This window comes from Salvelinus sp. IW2-2015, unplaced genomic scaffold, assembly GCF_002910315.2.
Source record: "Salvelinus sp. IW2-2015 unplaced genomic scaffold, ASM291031v2 Un_scaffold1648, whole genome shotgun sequence".
In the NCBI taxonomy this organism is placed as follows: Eukaryota; Metazoa; Chordata; class Actinopteri; order Salmoniformes; family Salmonidae; genus Salvelinus; species Salvelinus sp. IW2-2015.
In genome coordinates this window covers 110847-124342 of record NW_019943060.1, presented here as the reverse complement: position 1 = coordinate 124342, position 13496 = coordinate 110847, and the positions used below count along the sequence as shown (strand labels likewise).

Here is a 13496-nt window from a genome sequence, read left to right as displayed (position 1 = left end):
GGGAACTGAGACAGGAGAGTGGGCAGGAGAGTGGACATGAGAGGGACAGGAGAGTGGACAGGAGAGTGGACAGGAGATGGACAGGAAGTGGGGACAGGAGAGGGAACAGGGAGAGTGGACAGGAAGAGGGACAGGAGAGTGGACAGGAGAGTGGACAGGAGAGAGGACAGGAGAGGGACAGGAGAGTGGACAGAGAGGGACAGGAGAGAGGACATGGAGAGGGACAGGAGAGAGACAGGAGAGGGACAGGAAAGGACAGGACGAGACAGGAGAGGACAGGAGCAAGGGACAGGAGAGTTGATAGGAGTGGGACAGGAGAGAGACAGCAGAGGGACAGGAGAGTGGACAGGAGTGGGGATAGGAGAGAGACAGGAGAGGGACAGGAGAGAGACAGGAGAGTGGACAGGAGAGGGACAGGAGAGTGGACAGGGAGAGGGACAGGAGAGGGACAGGAGGTGGGGACAGGAGATGGGACAAAGGGGGACAGGAAGAGGGACAAGAGGGTGTACAGGAGAGTGGACGGGGATGGACAGGAGAGTGGACAAGAGAGGGACAGGAGAGGGACAGGAGTGGGACAGGAGTGCGGACAGGAGAGAGACAGGAGAGGGACAGGAGAGTTGACAGGAGTGGGGACAGGAGAGGACAGGAGAGGGACAGGAGTGGGGACAGGAGAGTGGACAGGAGAGTGGACAGGAGAGTGGACAGAAGAGGGACAGGAGAGTGGACAGGAGTGGGGACAGGAGAGAGACAGGAGAGGGACAGGAGTGGGGACAGGAGAGAGACAGGAGAGGGACAGGATGAGACAGGAGAGGGACAGGAGAGAGACAGGAGAGGGACAGGAGTGGGGACAGGAGAGAGACAGGAGAGGGACAGGATAGAGACAGGAGAGGGACAGGAGAGAGGACAGGAGAGAGACAGGAGAGGGACAGGAGAGGGACAGGAAAGTTGATAGGGTGGGGACAGGAGAGAGACAGGAGAGGGACAGGAGAGTGGACAGGAGTGGGGACAGGAGAGAGAAGAGGACAGGAGAGGGACAGGAGTGGGGACAGGAGAGACAAGAGAGTGGACAGGAGAGGACAGGAGAGTGGACAGGAGAGGGACAGGGAAGTGGACAGGAGAGTGGACAGGAGAGTGGACAGGAGAGTGGACAGGAGTGGGGACAGGAGAGAGACAGGTGGAGTGACAGGAGGAGTGGGCAGGAGGGGGGATAGGAGAGGAACAGGAGAGTGGACAGGAGAGGAAAGGAGAGGGACAGGAGGAGTGGACAGGACAGTGGACAGGAGGAGGGACAGGAGAGGGACAGGAGAGGGACAGGAAGACAGTGGACAGGAGAGTCGACAGGAGAGATGGACAGGAGAGGGACAGGAGAGTGGACAGGAGAGGGGACAGGAGAGTTGACAGGAGAGGGACAGGAGAGGGACAGGAGAGTCGACAGGAGGGGAGACAGGAGAGGGACAGGAGAGTGGACAGCGAGAGGACAGGAGAGTGGACAGGAGAGGGACAGGAGAGTTGACAGGAGAGGGACAGGGAGTGGACAGGAGGGGAGACAGGAGAGGGACAGGAGAGGGACAGGAGAGGAACAGAGAGGGAGACAGGAGAGGGACGGAGAGAGACAGGAGAGTGGACAGGAGGGGAGACAGGAGAGGGACAGGAGAGTGGACAGGAGAGGGACAGGAGAGTGGACAGGAGAGGGACAGGAGAGTTGACAGGAGAGGGACAGGAGAGTGGACAGGAGGGGAGACAGGAGAGGGAACGGGAGAGGACAGGAGAGGAACAGGAGGGAGACAGGAGAGGGACAGGAGAGAGACAGAAGAGTGGACCATCTCTCTCTCTCTCTCTCTCTCTCTCTCTCTCTCCACAACAGGCGCCTGAATGACAATGAAATGTCCATCCTGGAGGCTGTGGGGACCTTTAAGAAGCTCCCCAACCTGAGGAAGATGTATGGCTGTTTTCATTCCTCCATTGCCCTTTAAAACACACATACACACAGTTGTTGTGGTGTGTTGCAGTCTGGGCATGTCTTGTCTGAGAGGTTTATGTCAACACCAACGTTTTATGCAATGAGCGGTTTTAAGAACTTAGGGAGGGGAAGAGAGGAGAAGAGGGGGAGGAGAGGAGACTGGGGTGGAGAGAGGGAGGCAGGGGAATATTCTATCCAAATGGGAGAGGACAAGGTGATTTATAGTCAGGCAATATAAAGGGCCCACTCCAGGAAGATGAAAAAAGACAAGTCTGCTGCTGCTGTACACAACACGATGACGAGTGATTTATCTAACATGAAAATGTGTACCATCTAGAATCATCAGAGAAATTATATATTGAGCAACATCTAAACTTCTCCCCTCCTCTTCATGGCGCCATGGAAAACTGGTGTTGACGTTGTTTGCTACCCATCACACTTAGGAATGCTATATATATTTCCTGTTGTTTGTAACCAATCATACTTTGGATTTTTTGGCCTAAGACTATGACACAGCGGGTAAAACCAGTTGAAATAATGTCATTTCCACCTGTTCCGCCCTTTGGGGAAGGATTAGGACGCAGGCGAGACAAACGTTAACCCAATTAGCCTTGATGATTGATTTTCCCTATTACTGGAGTGGGAGGCTAAATGAGAAGTTTATGTGTTTGGGTGGTTATAATGATGTTTAGGTAAAAAGATCTTAACACAGTTTGATATTTACCATGTTCATCTCTCTCCCCCTCTCTCACAGTAACCTTAGCAACAACAAGCTGCGGGACATACACGAGGGGGCCTTCGACGGAGCCGTGGGGGTCTTGGAGTTGCTTCTGACGGGCAACAAGCTGCAGGTGCTGCAGGGACGGATGTTCCGAGGGCTGACCGGACTAAAGACACTGTGAGTGGAGCCGAGCGGCCATCTTAGAATATAAAGGTTTAGACCAAATGCCCAAGGGTTGAAGTTTTATTTAATAATATCCACATGGCAGTCATAATCTAGGTTTCCATCTAATTGGCGACAGATTGTCATGCAAATATTCGAAATCTGCTTAAATAAAATACCTGCAGTGTGTTTCCACCAAACTGACTTGTTCAGGATAAAAATCACTATGTGATGACATACTTTTAGTTTTCGTGTACAGAATAAAACTCTAAAGTTCAATATCTTTCCATCTCATTTTCAACTCTACCAATAGTTTTGTTACAGACACTGTTGCGTTAAATAGACAATGTGCCTCCTCTGGTCTTGACACGTGGGCTCCAGACAAAAGCTTGCAGATAAAGTGCGGGTAGGCTAGTCTACATGATGAGATTATGGATAAGAGCGAGAATATGTTTATCGATCATCATGTCATCAGAATAAGACCATCAATATTTATTGTAAAGGAGAAAAACATGTCCTACACACAATACCCCATAATGACATCACAATACCCCGTAATGACATCACAATACCCCGTAATGACATCACAATACCCCATAATGACATCACAATACCCCGTAATGACATCACAATACCCCATAATGACATCACAATACCCCATAATGACAAAGCGAAAACAGGTTTTTGGATTTTTTAGGAAATGTATTGAAAATAAAAAACAGATACCTTATTTACATAAGTATTCAGACCCTTTGCTATGAGACTCGAAATTGAGCTCAGGTGCGTCCTGTTCCCATTGATCATCCTTGAGATGTTTTTACAAACTTGAATTGGAGTCCATGTGTGGTATGATTATTGATTGGGCATGATGTTGTAAAGACACACAACAGTCTATATAAGCTCCACAGTTGATAGTGCACGTCAGAGCAAAAAACAAGCCATGAGGTCGAAGGAATTGTCCGTCAGAGCTCTGAGACAGGATTGTGTCGAGTGCACAGAATCTGGAGAAGGGTAACAAAACTTTTCGCAGCATTGAAGGTCCCCAAAAACACAGGTGACCTCCATCATTCTTAAATGGAAGAAGTTGGAACCACCAGACTCTTTCAATAGTTTGGCGCCGGCCAAACTGGAGCAAATCGGGGGAGAAGGGGTGTTGAGATCAGGTAGGTGACCAAGAACCTGATGGTCACTCTGACAGAGCTCAGGACCTCAGACTGGGGGCGAAGGTTCGCTTTCCAACAGGACAATGACCCTAAGCACACCGCCAAGAAATCGCAGTAGTGTTCTTCGGGACAATTCTCTGAATGTCCTTGAGTGGCCCAGCCTAACATCTCTGAAGAGACCTGAAAATAGCTGTGCAGCGACGCTCCCCGTCCAACCTGACAGAGCTTGAGAGGATCTGCAGAGAAGAACGGGAGAAACTCCCCAAATACAGGTGTGCCAAGCTTGTAGCGTCATACCCAAGAAGACTCGAGGCTGTACTCGCTGCCAAAGGTGCTTCAACATTTTTTTTACATTTGCAACCTGTTTTTGCTTCGTCATTATGAGGTTTTGTGTGTAGATTGATGATAATTGTTTTTGTTTAATCCATTTTAGAATAAGGCTGTAATGTAACAAAATGTTGAAAAGTCAAGGGGTCGGAATACTTTCGGAATACACTGTTTATGTCATTTAGCAGATGATTTTATCCAAAGTGACTTACATCTAACCACTCAACAACATTCACAGACATACTGTACACACTCCCTAACAGACAATACATCTAACCACTGTATACTCAACAACATTCACAGACATACACACTCCCAAACAGACCCGTTCTCTAAACAGATGCTTAGAGACTAATGACTTGAGTGCATTCTGGGAAATAATATTTAAAAGATAAAACAACAGCCCCAGTGACAGCCCCCCCCCCCTCACTATATCTCAAATCAAATCAAATTGTATTTGTCACATGGGCCAAATACAACAAGCTCATAACCAACAATGCAGTTCAATAAATAGATTTAAGAAAATATTTACTCAATAAACTAAAGTAAAAAATAAAATAACAATATCGAGTCAATGTGCAGGGGTACAGGTTAGTCAAGGTAATTTWTACAGGTAGGTAGGGGTAAAGTGACTTTGCTAATAAAAAGACTAACATCTTGGCCATGTTCTGTTATAATCTCCACCCGGCACAGCCAGAAGAGGACTGGCCACCCCTCAGAGCCTGGTTCCTCTCTAGGTTTCTTCCTAGGTTTTGGCCTTTCTAAGGAATTTTTCCTAGCCACCGTGCTTCTACACCTGCATTGCTTGCTGTTTGGGGGTTTAGGCTGGGTTTCTGTACAGCACTTTGTGACATCGCCTGATGTAAAAGGGCTTTATAAATACATTTGATTGATTGACTATGCATTGATAATAAACAGTGAGTAGCAGCAGTGTAAAAACATGGGGATAGATGCTGTTAATTAAGGATTGGAACCTTTTTTTCAATTTTCGCCTAAAATGACATACCCAAATCTAACTGCCTGTAGCTCAGGACCTGAAGCAAGGATATGCATATTCTTGATACCATTTGAAAGGAAACACTTTGAGGTTTCTGGAAATATGAAATGAATGTAGGAGAATATAACACATTAGATCTGGTAACAGATAATACAAACAAAAAAACATGCGTTTAAAAAATGTGTTCCATCATCTTTGAAATGCAAGAGAAAGGCCATAATATAATATTGCAGTTTAGGCGCAATTTAGATTGTGGAGTGTGGAGCTTGTGTGAAAAGTTTCACATTGATCCAGCGAAGCATTGCAAAACTGCACAGTATTTTGTATCAAGTCTGGCCAAATGTGCCGAATTGGTCAATTGATACATTTTCAAATACATAACTATAGAGAACATACAAAAATGATATGGTAATATAAAATGTAAGTTTACACACTCCCAGGAATGTCCTTCATGATGGATCATTAGSTTATATACACTAACTTTCACACATCTAGATGGCCGGGCGGGTTGGGTGTGGAGCCAGACACAGCAGGGGTTCAAACTGTAGAAACCAGTTCCTACATTTCAATATAAAAATKGATTTTAACAAACAAAATTAGGCTACGTTTTATCTCTGGGACCCTCAGGATGACAAATCAGAGTAAGATTAGTGAATGTAAGTACATTATTTGCCTTCAGAGGTGAATGTGTCAAACCAATTGCCGTGATAAATGTTTTTAGTTGTTGTGCACTCTCCTCAAACAACAGCATGGTATTATTTCACTGTTCTAGCTACTGTAAACTGGACAGTGCAGTTATATTAACAAGAATTTAAGCTTTCTGCCTGGAAAGTTTGCTATTACTTACAACGTCATTCTAGTAACATTAGCGCACGTTAGCATCAACTGTCCCGGTATAGGGACACCGACCCCTTAGAGGTTTTAAGGAGCCTTTTGGACCTAGACTTGGYGCTCCGGTACCRCTTGCCATGTGGTAGCAGAGAGAACAATCTATGACTTGGGTGACTGGAGTGTTTGACCATTTTTGGGGCCTTCCTCTAACACTGCCTGGTATAGAGGTCCTGGATGGCAGGAAGCTTAGCCCCACTGATGTACTGGGCCGTACACACTACCCTCTGTAGTGTCTTATGGTCAGATGCCGAGCAGTTGCCATACCAGGCAGGATGTTCTCGATGGTGCAGCTATATAACTTTTTGGGGATCGGGGGACTCATGCCAAATCTAATCAGTCTCCTGAGGGGGAATAGGTGTTGTCGTGCCCTCTTCACAACTGTTTTGGTGTGTTTGGACCATGMTAGTTTGTTGGTGATGTGGACACCAAGGAACTTGAAACTCTCRACCTGCTCCTCTACAGCCCCATCAATGTTAATGGGGGCCTGTTCKGCCCGCCTTTTCCTGTAGTCCATGATCATCCCTCTCTCTCTCGATTAAATGCAGTCACAGCTCATAGTCACCTTATTTTGACAGAAAATTGAGAGCAGATAATTCATTCTCTGTGGCCTAACTGATGTCCAGAAAGGCTTTCTGATGGGGCTGCTTTGGTCCTAATGAAGCCAATTGGGGAGGGGGGCGTGCATAGGGGAACATGAATGGAGTCATTGTCCTGCAGTATTGAATTTACAGGCTTTTAAATCCCAGGAGCATGATCTAAATGAGTTTGCCTGTCTCTGATCCCTGCCTGTTAGAGGCTAATGCAGTATTTGCTGCTTTCACATGTTCATCACAGAGGGACTCTGGTTGGATGTTCATCACAGAGGGACTCTGGTTGGATGTTCATCACAGAGGGGCTCTGGTTGGATGTTCATAACAGAGGGGCTCTGGTTGGATGTTCAATAAGGCACGTGAGGGGTCTCGGTTGTTGGATGTTCATCAAGTGGGGGCGCGTTTTGGAACACAAAGGGGGCTCTGGTTGGATGTTCATAAAGGGGTCTGGTTTGGATGTTCATTACAAAGGGGCCTTGGTTGATGTTCATCACAAAGGGGCTCTGGTTGGATGTTCATTAACAGAGGGGCTCTGGTTGGATGTTCATACACAGGAGGGGCTCTGGTTGGATGGTTCCCATTTTCCTTTTTCTCTGTGCTTAAGTTTGGAATCACCCTCCCCCACCATTAACATAACACTTTAGTTTGGACCCCCCCCCTCTCTCCGTTAACCTAACCCTAACCATTTAGTTTGGACCCCCCCTCTCTCCGTTAACCTAACCCTAACCTTTAGTTTGGACCCCCCCCCCCCCTCCTCCGTTAACCTAACCCTAACCCTTTAGTTTGGACCCCCCCCCCTCTTCGCCTTAACCCTAACCTAAAGCCGCATGTTAGTTTGGACCCGCGCTCCCTCTCTCCGGTTAACCTAGACCCTAACCTATTAGTTTGTGACCCCCCCCCCTCCTCTACCGCTAACCCTAACCATTTAGTTTGGACCCCCCCCCCTCCCCTCCTGCCGTTAACTACTACCATTGTGAACCCCCCTCTTCTCCGAACCATTAACCTAACATTTAGTTTGGACCCCCCCCCCTCTCTCCGTTAACCTAACCTAACCATTTAGTTTGGACCCCCCCCCCCTCTCTCCGTTTAACCTAACCCTAACCATTTAGTTGGACCCCCCGCCCCTCTCTCCGTTAATCTAACCTCTAACCATTGTTAGTTTGGACCCCCGCCGCCCTCTCTCGCGTCTAACACTAGACCCTAACCATTTAGTTTGGACCGCCCCCACCCCCTCTCTTCCTTTAACCTAACCTAACGCATTAGTTTGGACCCCCCTCTCCTCCGTTAAACTCTAACCCTAACCAATTTAGGTTTGGACCGCCCCCCCCCATCTCTCCGTTAACCTAACCCTAACCATTTAGTTTGGACCCCCTCTCTCCGTTAACCTAACCCTAACCCTTTAGTTTGGACCCCCCCTTCTGGCCCACTCCAAAACAAACTCCCCTTTTGGGCCAGAACACTTCTAGTCACAATAACATTGGATTATACAAGGCCCCAACCACACAGCCCTAGAGCAGGGGACATGTTCAACACATGTCTACATTGCAGTCTAACAGTCTACCATCACATAACAGAGAAACAGTAGAACTAGGACCTGGAGTTTTTCCTGGTCATGTGGTCAGTACCACAGTGTTCCTATTGGTTTCCCATCTCACCATGATGTGTGTGTGTGTGTGTGTGTGTCTGTGCGTGCGTGCGTGTCTCCACGACAGGATGCTGAGGAGTAACCAGCTAGGCTGTGTGGACAACACCACCTTCACAGGCCTGAGCTCCGTACGCCTGCTGTCTCTCTATGACAACCGTATCTCCACCATCACCCCGGGAGCCTTCACCACACTGCACTCCCTCTCCACCATGTAAGTCTCCCCACTCCCTCACTTCTTCTCTCTTACACACTCTTTTTCTCCCCCTCCCTCCTCTTCTCCTCACCACCCACCACCTGATTGTCTGTGTGATCACTCCCTCTCCACGGAAGTCTCATCTCCCTCCCTCCCTTCCTCCTCTACCCACCTCTCCTCCTCATCCCCTCATCTACCCACCTCTTCCCCCCACCACCTGACTGTTTGAGAGATGTCTCCTAACCCAGCCCTGGTTCTGGATAGACAGACAACCTACAGTGTGTTATCACAGCTCTCCATGGCTACAGAATACTGCTGCAGATGGTCTTGGTAATTACAAGCTTGTTTTGTTGGAGTCTCTCTTCGCTCGTTATCAAGCTACAAATAGTTTCTATTTACGACCACCCCCTGGAGCATCGACAAAATATAGTTTTATCTTTCCAAAGCTAGCAACATCATGAGAAATGTCCTTATTAAAATGACTGCTTTCTAAATATTGTCTTGCGGTCCAATAGAACATGATTCGAAATATTAAGATGTTATGCCTCTTACCCATGATCACCCAGAAGACGACGTATAAATAGATGAACATTTATCTGATGAATAAAACGTTAAAGGCTGACATTCCTGGAAGTGCACCACTATCACCTCATATGTAACCTGTACATGGAATCATGTTTATCTAACTATCACCTCATATGTAACCTGTACATGGAATCATGTTTATCATAACTATCACCTCATATGTATACGCTGTCATGGAATCATGGTTATATACTATCAACCTTATATGTAACCTGTACATGGAATCATGTTTATATAACTATCACCTCATATGTACCTGTAACATGGAATCAATGTTTATATAACTATCACCTCATATGTAACCTGTACATGGAATCATGTTTTATCTAACTATCACCCTCATATTGTAACCTGTACATGGAATCATGTTTATCTAAACTATCACCTCAATATGTAACCTGTACATGGAATCATTGTTTATCTAACTATCCCTCATATGTAACCTGTACATGGAATCATGTTTAATATACTATCACTCATATGTAACCTGTACATGGAATCATGTTTATCTAAACTCTCACCTCATATGTACCTGTACATGGAATCATGTTTATATAACTATCACCTCATATGTAACCTGTACATGGAAATCATGTTTATCTAACTATCACCTCATATGTAACCTGTACATGGAATCATGTTTATCTAACTATCACCTCATATGTAACCTGTACATGGAATCATGTTTATCTTGGGGCACTAGTCTCCTCCCTTCTCCTTCCACTTCTCCTTCCTTATGCTCTATGTCTATCAGCTCTCTTTCCCTCCCTCCCTCTCTCCCTCCCTCCCTCTCTCCCTCCCCCCCTCCCTGACTCTCGCTACTCTCTAGGAGAGTAAAAGTAGTGCTGGGGTCTGCCAGCTCTCTAATTACCCTTCGGCTGACACTGACGGATCCGCTCCAGCGCGGCCTGCCTAAAAATACCGTCTGGTTTGTGAACCTGCACCGCGTAGAGCAGACCTGGCCAGGCAGCACAGCACTGGCCCAGCTGTGATCCCAGTGTACAAGTGTATCAGAGAAACAGTCAGTCACGATGGGCCAGAGCGACTTCTTGCTCTTTCTCTCTCTCGCTCTCTCAATTCAGTTTCAATTTCAATTCCATTTTATGGGCTTTATTGGCATGGGAAACATATGTTTACATTGCCAAAGTAAGTGAAATGGATAATAAACAAAAGTGAAATAAACAAATTTACAGTAAACCACCTCTACCTTTGTCACAACAAAACTGATTGGCTCAAACGCATTAAGAAGGAAAGAAATTCCACAAATTAACTTTTAACAAGGCACACCTGTTAATTGAAATTAATTCCAGGTGACTACATCATGAAGCTGGTTGAGAGAATGCCTCATAGCATCACAGCACCATAGCCTCATATTTTCATAGCCTCATAGCTTCATATCCTCATAGCTTCATATCCTCATATCGAGCTGTGACACCAGTAACCAGCTGTAGACAACAGTAACCAGCCGTAGACAACCGTAAGTAGCAGTAGACACCAGTAACCAGCCGTAGACACCAATAAGCAGCAGTAGACACCAGTAAGCACCAGTAGACAACAGTAAGTAGCAGTAGACACCAGTAACCAGGCTGTAGACACTAGTAAGCACCAGTAGACACTAGTAAGCACCAGTAAGACACCTAGACAGCTGTGACACTAGTAACCAGCTGTAGACACCAGTAACCAGCCGTAGACAACAGTAAGCGCAGTAGACACCAGTAACCAGCTGTAGACACTAGTAAGCACCAGTAGACACTAGTAAGCACCAGTAGACACCAGTAAGCAGCTGTAGACACCAGTACCAGCTGTAGACACCAGTAACCAGCCGTAGACAACAGTAAGCAGCAGTAAGCACTGTGCCCAATATTAAGTTGTAGAGTTGAATGTGCCTACAGGAATGACTCAGGGTCAGATGGGTAGCAGAGAGAAGCAGTTGACTGTGTGTAGCTAGGACTGTAATATGGTGTGTTAGTGACTGGAGCATTAACACAGCCTATAGCTTACAGGGAAGGCTGGGAAGACCTTTCTTGTTTGAGAACGGAGGAGCTGAAAGGAGAGGGATTCCTGTGCTATCACAGCCCACAGCGTGGATTCAATATAGGAGGCTGACCTTAGAACGCACCACCATCCAGCCGCCTAAAACGGCCTCACGGCAGAGATCTAACGCCATACCGCTAAATCTCTTCACTTCCACGTGTTTAATCAAAAAAGTTGAGAAAGTGGTGGAAAATCATGAGGGAGGAAGTAGACTGGATGTACAAATCACGGAGAAGGCTGGATCTAACATGGGCACACACCAGGAAAATCTAGAGCCATCCTGGATAAGAGGATCCTAAGAAGCTCAGGAGTGTAGAGGCCACACACTAGCCACCCCTTTATAGTACCTGGAGAATCACAGTGTTATAGTCAACACTAGTCACCCCTCCACAGTACCTGGAGAAATCACAGTGTTAAAGTCAATACTAGTCACCCCTCCACAGTACCTGGAGCATCACAGTGTTATAGTCAATACTAGCACCTCCACAGTACCTGGAGAATCACAGTGTTAAAGTCAATACTAGCCACCCCTCCACAGTACCTGGAGCATCACAGTGTTAAAGTCAATACTAGCCTCACCCCTCCACAGTACCTGGAGAATCACAGTGTTAAAGTCAATACTAGTCCACCCCTCCACAGTACCTGGACATCACAGTGTTATAGTCACACTAGTCACCCCTCCACAGTACTGGAGCATCACAGTGTTATAGTCAACACTAGTCACTCCCTCCACAGTACCTGGAGCATCACAGTGTTATAGTCAACACTAGTCCCCTCCCTCCACAGTACCTGGAGCATCACAGTGTTAAAGTCAATACAGCCACCCCTCCACAGTACCTGGAGCATCACAGTGATATAGTCAACTACTAGTCACCCCTCCACAGTACCTGGAGCATCACAGTGATATAGTCAACACTAGTCACCCCTCCACAGTACCTGGATCATCACAGTGATATAGTCAACACTAGTCACCCCTCCACAGTCCTGGAGCATCACAGTGTTATAGTCAACACTAGTCCACCCCTCCACAGTACCTGGAGCATCACAGTGTAATAGTCAACACTAGTCACCCCTCCACAGTACCTGGAGCATCACAGTGATATAGTCACACTAGTCACTCCTCCACAGTACCTGGAGCATCACAGTGATATAGTCAACACTAGTCACCCCTCCACAGTACTGGAGCATCACAGTGTTATAGTCAACACTAGTCACCTTCCACAGTACCTGGAGCATCACAAGTGATATAGTCAACACAGTCACCCCTCCACAGTACCTGGATCATACACAGTGATATAGTCAACACTAGTCACCCCTCACAGTACCTGGAGCATCACAGTGTATAGTCAACACTAGTCACCCCTCCACAGTACCTGGAGCATCACAGTGATATAGTCAACACTAGTCACCCCCTCCACAGTACCTGGACATCACAGTGATATAGTCAACACTAGTCACCCCTCCACAGTACCTGGAGCATCACAGTGTTATAGTCAACACTAGTCACCCCTCCACAGTACCTGGAGCATCACAGTGATATAGTCAACCCTAGTCACCCCCTCCACAGTACCTGGAGCATCACAGTATATAGTCAACACTAGTCACCCTCCACAGTACCTGGAGCATCACAGTGATATAGTCAATACTAGCACCCCTCCACAGTACCTGGAGCATCAGTGTTATAGTCACACTAGTCACCCCTCCACAGTCACTGGAGCATCACAGTGATATAGTCACACTAGTCACCCCTCCACAGTACTGGAGAATCACAGTGTTATAGTCAACACTAGTCACTCTCCCACAGTACCTGGAGCATCACAGTGATATAGTCAACACTAGTCACCCCTCCACAGTACCTGGAGCATCACAGTGTTATAGTCAACACTAGTCACCCCCTCCACAGTACCTGGAGCATCACAGTGATATAGTCAATACTAGTCACCCCTCCACAGTACCTGGAGAATCACAGTGTTATAGTCAAACTAGTCACCCTCCACAGTACCTGGAGCATCACAGTGTATAGTCAATACTAGTCACCCTCCACAGTACCTGGAGCATCACAGTGATATAGTCAATACTAGTCACCCCTCCACAGTACCTGGAGCATCACAGTGATATAGTCAATACTAGTCACTCCTCCACAGTCACCTGGAGAATCACAGTGTTAAAGTCAATACTAGCCACCCCTCCACAGTACCTGGAGCATCACAGTGTTAAAGTCAATACTA

At 46.8% G+C, this 13496-nt stretch overlaps 1 protein-coding gene across 1 annotated transcript in view; it reads left to right on the top strand.

Moving 5' to 3' along the window:
• Window positions 1–13496, top strand: part of LOC112071577 (slit homolog 3 protein-like) — a 185089-nt gene that overhangs the window by 71563 nt on the left and 100030 nt on the right. Inside the window, 3 exon segments of the mRNA XM_070439444.1 lie at window positions 1865–1939; window positions 2715–2858; window positions 8524–8667. Coding sequence (XP_070295545.1) covers window positions 1865–1939; window positions 2715–2858; window positions 8524–8667 — 363 coding nt within the window.